The following is a 10,491-nucleotide window of genomic DNA, read 5'->3' on the forward strand; positions in this document are numbered from 1 at the left end:
CTTCGAAGCTCGCGAGTCCGGGCACAGTGAAATCCGCGGAGGACATAGAGAAGTCTCTAGAGACCCTATCCAACGCGTTGCTGGACGCCTACCACACATCGTGCAAACCCTCGAGGACGAAGAAGAGGTCCAAGCCACTCTGGTGGAGCCGGGATCTCTCTCTTCAAAGGGACAACCTCAAGGAATTCTTTAAGATCGCCAAACAAGCGAACGAAGGGATCGTCTATGAGGAATACAGACTCCTACTCAGGAGCTAAAAGAAGGAAATACGTAAAGCACAACGGAACTCGTGGAGGACCTTCTGCTCCAACATCGAGAAAGCACAAGAAACCGCACGGCTACGGAAGCTGCTCTCTAAGCAGCCTACCATACAAAGCCAATTAAAGCTAGATGACGGACAGTGGACAGAGGGCAGTGACGAAGCCCTAACAGCACTAATGGAGGAACATTTCCCTGGTTGCACCGAGGTCGCTGATGCCAAAGAGCACCAGGACCTAGCAACCGAGGAACAACACCCCCCAACAGATTTGTTAACCACCAAGCGAATCCACTGGGCAATAGACTCCTTTGCGGGCACAAAAGCACCAGGACTTGACGGGATATTCCCAGCCATGATGCAGGTGACCAAAGAGGCGATTACCCCATGGCTCTCCGCAATATTCACAGCTTGTATAAGTACTGGCTATATCCCTATCCAATGGAGAACCTCGAGAGTTGTCTTCCTCCCAAAGGCAGGAAAGTGCAGCCATGCGAGTCCCAAGGACTATAGACCGATAAGCCTTACCTCCTTTATATTAAAAACGCTAGAAAAGCTGCTGGACTTACACATCAGGAATGAGGTAGGGGGACTGATGTCAACCAACCAGCATGCCTATACTAAAGGGAAATCGGTGGAGACCGCACTACATTCGGTAGTAGCTACCATTGAGAAAGCCCTTCACAATAAAAAGTAAGCACTGGGAGTATTCGTGGACATCTCCGGAGCATTCAACAACGTGGCTACGGAAGCAATAACAAATTGCCTGGTAGCAACTAATACAAACCCAGCAATCAACCTGTGGATAAGGAACCTCCTAGGTTGCAGACGGGTGCAATCAGAGTGGGGCACCGCTTCCATGGTGAAAGAGGCACACAGAGGCACATCCCAGGGTGGAGTCCTGTCGCCCCTCCTGTGGAATCTGGTGGTCGACGACCTCATCAAGAGATACGAAAGGAAGGCCCCAATAATAACAGCTTATGCGGACGACATAAGCATACTTATTACGGGTTTTTGCCCATCGACCCTCAGCTCACTAATGCAACGAACACTCAGGGAGATACGCGAGTGGGCGGAAGAAGTAGGACTCAGTATCAACGCGGACAAGACGGACCTCATCCTCTTTACCAAGAGGTACAAGGTACCGATATGGACCCCCCCGAAGATCAATCAAACTAGGCTAACCCCAAAAACACAAGTCAAATAGCTGGGCACAGTACTGGATAGTAAACTGGCATGGAAACCCAATGTACTGGAAAGCGAGGGAAAGCGCCTTCTGGTGGCTTCCTGCTACATGGCTCACGACAGACCCGCACCACCCGACGAACTCAGGAGCCGGGTGACAGAAGCCGGCACCAAAAACTATCAACTCGTCATCGGGACGGATGCCAATGCCCACCACAATGTGTGGGGAAGCACCGACATCAATGATAGAGGTGAGTCACTCTTAGACTTTATACTTTATACTAATCTATATATAGCAAACGTCGGGGAGTAGCACACCTTCGTGGGTCCGACTTCATCCAACGTGCTAGACCTAACACTAGCAACGGGAAACAGTACTACGGTATCTAGCTGGAGGGTCCTTGAAAGACCCTCCTTCTCAGATCACAAGTACATTCAGTTTAAGTGCGACTTCAAACATTCTTCGAAGGTAATAGTCTATAGAAACCCCCGGAATACAAACTGGGAAAAGTTTAAAAAGACAGGTACTTCGAAGCTCGCGAGTCCGGGCACAGTGAAATCCGCGGAGGACATAGAGAAGTCTCTAGAGACCCTATCCAACGCGTTGCTGGACGCCTACCACACATCGTGCAAACCCTCGAGGACGAAGAAGAGGTCCAAGCCACTCTGGTGGAGCCGGGATCTCTCTCTTCAAAGGGACAACCTCAAGGAATTCTTTAAGATCGCCAAACAAGCGAACGAAGGGATCGTCTATGAGGAATACAGACTCCTACTCAGGAGCTAAAAGAAGGAAATACGTAAAGCACAACGGAACTCGTGGAGGACCTTCTGCTCCAACATCGAGAAAGCACAAGAAACCGCACGGCTACGGAAGCTGCTCTCTAAGCAGCCTACCATACAAAGCCAATTAAAGCTAGATGACGGACAGTGGACAGAGGGCAGTGACGAAGCCCTAACAGCACTAATGGAGGAACATTTCCCTGGTTGCACCGAGGTCGCTGATGCCAAAGAGCACCAGGACCTAGCAACCGAGGAACAACACCCCCCAACAGATTTGTTAACCACCAAGCGAATCCACTGGGCAATAGACTCCTTTGCGGGCACAAAAGCACCAGGACTTGACGGGATATTCCCAGCCATGATGCAGGTGACCAAAGAGGCGATTACCCCATGGCTCTCCGCAATATTCACAGCTTGTATAAGTACTGGCTATATCCCTATCCAATGGAGAACCTCGAGAGTTGTCTTCCTCCCAAAGGCAGGAAAGTGCAGCCATGCGAGTCCCAAGGACTATAGACCGATAAGCCTTACCTCCTTTATATTAAAAACGCTAGAAAAGCTGCTGGACTTACACATCAGGAATGAGGTAGGGGACTGATGTCAACCAACCAGCATGCCTATACTAAAGGGAAATCGGTGGAGACCGCACTACATTCGGTAGTAGCTACCATTGAGAAAGCCCTTCACAATAAAAAGTAAGCACTGGGAGTATTCGTGGACATCTCCGGAGCATTCAACAACGTGGCTACGGAAGCAATAACAAATTGCCTGGTAGCAACTAATACAAACCCAGCAATCAACCTGTGGATAAGGAACCTCCTAGGTTGCAGACGGGTGCAATCAGAGTGGGGCACCGCTTCCATGGTGAAAGAGGCACACAGAGGCACATCCCAGGGTGGAGTCCTGTCGCCCCTCCTGTGGAATCTGGTGGTCGACGACCTCATCAAGAGATACGAAAGGAAGGCCCCAATAATAACAGCTTATGCGGACGACATAAGCATACTTATTACGGGTTTTTGCCCATCGACCCTCAGCTCACTAATGCAACGAACACTCAGGGAGATACGCGAGTGGGCGGAAGAAGTAGGACTCAGTATCAACGCGGACAAGACGGACCTCATCCTCTTTACCAAGAGGTACAAGGTACCGATATGGACCCCCCCCGAAGATCAATCAAACTAGGCTAACCCCAAAAACACAAGTCAAATAGCTGGGCACAGTACTGGATAGTAAACTGGCATGGAAACCCAATGTATTGGAAAGGGTGAAGAAGGCCACCATTGCGCTTTATGCATCCAAGAAGATGCTCAGCAGCACATGGGGCCTATCTCCGGCTCTGATGCATTGGATTTACATCTCGGTGGTGCGACCAACTATGCTGCGATGGAGTCTTAGTGTGGTGGCAAGCTACTGGAAAGAAAACGTATCATAAGCTTATGGAAAGGACTCAGCGACAGGCTTTGCTCTGTATTACAGGGGCGCTGAGGTCAACCCCAACAAAAGCACTCGAAACCCTACTTGGAATCGAACCCCTAGACATCCACGCCCGTCTGACTGCAGGAAAGGCAGCACAACGCCTCATCGCTTCAGGAAATATGTCGCCACAAGAATACGGGCATAGTTCAATTGGAAGGGAAATGAACAGATCAACTGATTACATGACCCCCCAAACATGCCTCGACGTAAAAACAACTGCATCCTTGGGACCTGAAGACTGGAAAATCGGAAGAGACCAAACGGAGCACCTCAATATATATACGGACGGCTCCAAGATGGACGGAGGAGTAGGAGCGGGCCTATACTGTACAGACCCTGAGATAAGGCTGTCATATAAGCTACCGGACCATTGTAGCATATTCCAGGCAGAGGTTTTTGCCATCAGGAAAGCAGCAGAAGTCGCTCTTCTCACTGAAAGAGCACACGATGCGGTCAACCTATTCGTCGACAGCCAAGCGGCGATAAGATCCATGCAGTCGTCCGCAGTCAGTTCCAGAAATGTCTTGGCGAGCAGGGAGGCACTAGATACCCTAAGCACGACAAAGTCAGTGCGGATCTACTGGATTCCCAGCCACCAGGGCATCGAAGGGAACGAGACGGCGGACGTACTAGCTAAGGAAGGCGTCGGGCTGGCGAATACGAGAACCGAGAACGTGCCTGTCTCCCTCAGAACGCTGCAAAGCGATCTAGAAAAGCAGGCCGGATCACAAACCGAATGTAGGTGGAGGAGTACCACCGCCTGCAGAACCTCGAAAATCATGTGCAAGGAACGCAATGACAAACTCAGCCACTACCTGCTGCACCTACCACGGAAGGACTGCAGATTATTAGTGGGAATATTAACGGGACACTGCCTGGCTGCGGCGCATGCGACAAAGCTAGGAATCACAAACAGAGACAGTTGTAGGAAATGTGACGAACCTGGGGCAACCGAAACCCTAGAACATCTCATCTGCAACTAAGGGCCATACTGGCCTATGTGGGGCCCCCTCTGAGGGCCGTCCGGGTCAACCTAACCTAACCTACTACATACTAAAAGATATTTTCTAACGTCTTATTTAATAATTTAATTTAATTTAATTATTTGGAGAGCCATGAACACTACAGTTGTAGCATAATATACTGGGTTTCTGTTGAAATCTTCTTTAAACGATACTTTCATTATGTTTATAAAAATTGTTGATAAATGCTTGCCACGTTCCTCGAAGGTATTGCTGTTCATGTTGTTAAAACATATTGGTTCGTTTCTAAATTCGAAATGTTTTTCAACAGCCGTAATAAGTTCATTATTTCATTTTTAATGATTTCTTTAACTTTATCAGACATTATGTAGCCTCAAAGATACTCTTGTAATTTTCTTTCCTGTATTCCTTGACATACATATTTGACAACAACACATCCTCATGTATATCATTTTTTAGGATAACCTTTTTGAGATGGGGCAGATCCCACAATATGGGGAATTTTCCCCTTACACTTTTGCACGGCATGAAATTTGCCAAGCAGTGGTCGGATCCAACTGCCAACAGTTGACTTGACAAGCCCCCACTCTCAACCTCCCTCAATACTAAATCGAGTCCTTCCTTGACCGCATTCCTGCCTAGCGCAGATGTTTTGGAAACGGGAAAAATGTGGAAATACAAATAATGAATTTCATTCCCGTTAATTGGGATTGCAGCGACTGCAAGAATTTTCCATTTATGTACCGGTCCTTTTTTGCATATTGGTACCACGGCATGTGATACTCATCCATGACCATGACTCATTCTGAGTCGCTTAGTTTCTGTAAATTTACAGTCATGTTAATGCGTCCATTCATTATGTTTCCTTGCATTTTCAGTTCTTCCAATGCGTCCGTTACCAGATTTTCGGGGGCCTGTACCTTTGTGCAATTCTATGCTCGCTTGAAGGCGACCAATATCGTTGACCAGATCATCGTTACCGACGATACCTGGAGGAAGAAAAGTCTGATTCACCTGCTCCAATGTAATTGCCACAATCTACTCACCTTCAGTGTCATCGTCGTCAACATCCATAGGCAATGTACTAACCAGCCGGTCCAGCGGTCCACACGGCAGATGTTCCTCTGCCTCTTTGTCCTGATTCGGATCGAACAGATTCATTTATGTCCTCATCGAAACACGACAATTGCGACGGCTCCAACAGATTGAGTTCATTTATGTCCTCATCGAAACACGACAATTGCGACGGCTCGAACATATCTTCCTCTATGTCCTGATACGGCTCGAACAGATTGAGTTCCTTTATGTCCCCATCGAAACACGACAATTTATGCATTTCTGAATCTATCTTTTTATCCATCTTGGCGCGGTTCTTGGGTTACTCTTATTAACTTATTTCACTCTTTTCTCTATTTTTGTCGATCGTCGAATAACTCGCCTCAGACTTATCGCAGTATAATATCGCATAAAACCTATCGCAGTATCATATCGCAGTATAATATCGCATAAAACTAATTGCAGTATAATATATCGATCGGTTAGGGTTAATATATGTTGCCTTACAATTATTTTATTTTTATTTTATACATGTTGAAATCAGGAAACTAGACGCGGAATTGTGATATTTAACGGTCCGTATCGTATAGCAACAAAATATCTGTAAACGTTCTTCCTTCTTGATCGTCGTATTCGAATAAATGTGTGTTGGCATATCGAGTACATTGGTATTTCTTATAATACTATCGATGAGTAAATACCAAAACCATACATGCCCCGTTATTTAAAACATAAATAAAGAACACAAAATAAGACAAAGATGTACATTAATTTGGGAGGTGTAAGAATTGACGGGGTGGACCACTGTCCATGTTAATGTATTATGCGGGATATACTGGGACCATCTGCAAGGCCGGAAAGTGCAAAGCCCGAAAGCACAGGAAATTGCCAACATGACGTTGTCGTTCGGTGGAGCCCAAGTTTGCGACATAAGTGCAGCAGGAGTGATTAATTTGTACTTTTTTTCTGGACCATCAACGTAAGGGTAAGTAAATTAGTTACATTTATATTATATTCTTCTAATAATGTATTCCATTCAGCGGGGACGACGCACGCGAAGTATGCTGAGCCTGTTACTCCGGTGCAGAATATTTCTGTTTTGATGATATCACAGGATATTGAGGATATTGACAACAATATGAACGGTCATACGGAGGAGTCGGCCACAACTCACGATATTGAGGAGAATATTGACAACATTTCTGACAATATTCACAATATTTCTGATTATACAGTCAATGATATGGAGTGTACTATTTCTGATGAAATATATGATTCGTCAAAGCCAGTGCACCACGTGGAGGAGAAGCAGGAGCAGGAGGTTCGGGAGGATCCGGACTTAAGTAAGTAAATAAGTAAAATTTAAAAAAAATACATATTATAACTTCTTAATTCTCCAGACATGTTTACTGAAGACATTCTTAGTACTGAAAGTGGAAAGGACAATTTGAAAACACCGATTTCCCCTAAGGCTTCGCCCCCCGTGCATGGCAGCAAGTGCAAACTAGGCGGCAAAATGATTGGAAGGTTGAGCACCTTGGGAAACCACGTAATGAACCAACATTACACAGCAATAAGAGGTATGGTTTCAAGGAATTCGAAGACAATGCAAAAAATTGCTGCGGTTTTTAAGGAAAAAAAAGTGACCATGTTAAGACTATCAGAGGAAACTGGGGTGCCGGCCGAGTATTTGAGGGCGATAGTCATGTGCAGCGATGACTATAAAAAAATTGGGTGCCGCTTGTGGGCCGCCAAGACGGATGCAGAGAAGCTGAAGGAAATCAACCAATAACTGTTTCGTTTTTTAATTTTAATATTTGATTTGAGTAGAAAAACTCGCCTGTTATTCGTAAATGTAACGACTGAAAATAAACTTATTGACAAAAAAGGGAGGAGAATTTATATTGTGTGGGCGCCTTTGGGCCAAGAAATCATCAAAGTTATTCACGTCGCACAGTTTGGGAAAAAACTGGACTGGAGTGGAGTCGACTGGATGGACTGCAATGACACTTGCCGGCTGGCTGCCTCTTGGAAATTATAAGCCTCGTTAAGCCTTAGGTCAACCGCCTGGCTGGTCTGCTTGAGCGCTCCATCGAATGGATTTACCTTCGCTCTGGAAATACTGGATGCCCTTTTGGATTACAGGACTACCCTCTTTAGCGCCTTTGAATGGATAAACAAAGTGCATGTCCTACATGGATTACAGCCGTATAGCGCATCATAAAAGGTAAGAAATCAAGCCACAAATTGAATGCCGAACACAGCAAATGCTTAACCCATGACACCACCAAAAGGGGGAGAGGGAGGAGAGGGGAATGAGTGCCCCCTATTAATCCTAAGTGCTTCCTGTGATTTTATGTAAATTTGTACACGGGGAACAGAGGACTCCAAAGAGACCTCTCGAGCAGCAATTCAATGTACAAATGACAGGTTGGCTGTGACACAAAACAGCAGCTTAAGGAAGATGTAAAGCCAAGCAAAAATATACCCCCCCCCCCCCCGTCCCCCACTCTCCTTAACCCTTAACCCTTAACTCCCAGAATGGTAGCCAACATTTCGGCGACACCAAGGAGTATGGTGGCATGGTATTTATCGCAAGTCCTATCCCAAACCAACAAAGCCGATCAACTATTGCAAGTCGCAGCTCTGCCCAGGGAAAGTACGTCACCTGACCTGTGATTCGAAACACAACATCGAAGTGGGCCCTGAACTATCACTTGGAGCCGTTCAGAACTGGCTCTGGAAATCATTCAGTACGAATATCTGGAGAGAGCGGCACAACACAGAGAACGGCAGCAAATATCGAAAGCACAGGGAACATAAAGTAAATAAAAATACAAATACAAAACAAAGCCCATGAACGAATATTTCCTCACAGGTGCTGGAATAAGATGAATCCAACTATTAACAATCCACGTTCCCCATTCACCCGCTCGCGGGGTATTTTCGGATCCATGGGATCCTTCGTCTTTACTGACCAGCAGCAGCAGCAGCAGCCGGGGCTGCAGGTCCCCCCGAAGGTTCCACCGACAAGAATGGACTCAATGCGATGCCCTTCCTAGGCCAAATCCACACCAGTCCTCTGCTGTCCCGCCCAATGGGTCCAATAGGTCACGCTCACCCCCCACCTTCCCTCCGATGGGGGATTCAGATGGGTGAGCGGCAGTAGCCCAGACTCCCCTTCCCCCAGGACATAACTTACCCCCGGCTCCCCTGCAGATTCAATGCTGTGCCACAGATGGCTTCGATGGGACCACCGCCCGTGTTGAGCTCCCTCTGGACAGGCGGCGCTTCTCCGGACAGCCGCGGAGACTACTACGACGACCCCCACGAAGAGTATTCCGACTGCCGCTACGAGGGCGACTACGAGGGCGACTACTCGATGCCCACCGAGGAGGACCAAGAGGAGGAGTCGTGCTCCTGTCAGAGCCAGACCTGTCAGAGCCAGAGCGAGTTCAGATCGATAGAGCGCACCGAGTCGGACTCGGAGTGGGAGGAGCTCTCCGACGGCCCTTCCCCCAGGGTCTCCCCGCTGGAGTCCCTCGGCGCAGTCGTGCTCTCCACAATGCAGCCGGAGCACCGTCAGCGCATGGTGGCCTTGTACCACCTCGTCTTGGAGACCGCTGTGGTCAAGGTCGTGCTGCTGGTGCTGCAACTGCTGTGCTGCGCGGTGTTCTGGCTGGTCGAGAAGACCGTGGGCTTCAACGAAACCGTCGGCTCGAAGCGCCACCGATTGTGGAACAGCAAGTTCAAGCTGCGCACCATCCAGCGCCAGTTGCTGTGGCGCATGGCCAATGCCCGGGGCGACGAGACGCTCGTCTTCTTTGCCGTGCTCATGACCTCATGACCCCCTGTTCTCCCTCAGCCTCCTGGGATTCATCCTGTCCCTGGCGGCGCTCCTGAAGAAGACCGTCGAGCAGCTGGTGTTCCAGATACGCCTGCACCTCGTGCTCTAGGGGCAGCCATCGAGCAGAAAGCAGCAAGCAGTATCCAATCACACACTGACAGAAGACACACGGCCACACGCCCGACACTCCACCCCTCCCCTAAGAGATGTTTGCACTTCCATTTGGGCATCTATTTTCGTTGATGCTGGCATCGCAATACACGGAATCGTCTCTCCGTTTTTGGCCGCAATGAAAATAGATACCGAAATATTCGAAATTCAAAGTCAATTCCCACGAGAGAGAGCGAGACAGGCCTTCTTCTTTTGGTTTACGGCCTTTCTTTCTTCTGCCTTTGGCATCGCCCACTCCACTCTCTTTATTTTTCTTGCATTAAATTGGCAATAATATCAACTCGCCTTCTCTTTCTGCTTAGTAGTATTCCCCTGTCGCCGATAGCCCGCATCCTCTGCGTTCCAGAATCTGCGGAAGTTTCCAGCGGGGGCTACTGGCGTGCATCATCCGTCGAGTAGATTGAATGGGAACGCTGCCAGCATATATGTACTATGTGTGTGTGTGCCCAACTAACGCAGACAACTGCGTTCTAGAATGAAATATTAATTCATTGGATGCGCACACACAGATCCCCTTCATCGCTCTCTGTTTCCATCGGAGGGTGGCAGGGTACTGGGGGTCTACGCTGCTCGGCGCTGGCCTGTATCTAATCGCGCCTGCCTTGCTGTGTACCCACTGTAGAGGCATATGTACATACAGTTGTTAATCAATGTCCGTTGATTGTCGCATCGTTGCTTGGAAGTGGAATCCCCCTAATATTAAAGCTGGGATCCTATGCCAGAGCAGAACGCAATAC

General features: G+C 47.9%; 1 protein-coding gene and 1 long non-coding RNA gene across 2 annotated transcripts; both read left to right on the forward strand.

The window, feature by feature from the left end:
• Positions 1 to 7,039: 7,039 nt before the first annotated feature.
• LOC117194330 lies at positions 7,040 to 7,317 on the forward strand. Its single transcript, XR_004474796.1, has 2 exons — positions 7,040 to 7,079; positions 7,137 to 7,317. It is a non-coding gene; the product is annotated as an uncharacterized LOC117194330 (long non-coding RNA).
• Positions 7,318 to 8,755: 1,438 nt separating this feature from the next.
• Positions 8,756 to 9,705, forward strand: LOC117194732. The gene is made up of 2 exons (XM_033399230.1): positions 8,756 to 8,891; positions 8,956 to 9,705. The coding sequence occupies exons 1-2, from the start codon at positions 8,875 to 8,877 to the stop codon at positions 9,581 to 9,583; spliced, it is 645 nt and encodes a 214-aa protein (XP_033255121.1). The 5' UTR covers positions 8,756 to 8,874; the 3' UTR covers positions 9,584 to 9,705.
• The last annotated feature ends 786 nt before the right edge of the window (positions 9,706 to 10,491 follow it).

Source organism: Drosophila miranda (assembly GCF_003369915.1).
Source record: "Drosophila miranda strain MSH22 chromosome Y unlocalized genomic scaffold, D.miranda_PacBio2.1 Contig_Y3_pilon, whole genome shotgun sequence".
Classification (NCBI taxonomy): Eukaryota; Metazoa; Arthropoda; class Insecta; order Diptera; family Drosophilidae; genus Drosophila; species Drosophila miranda.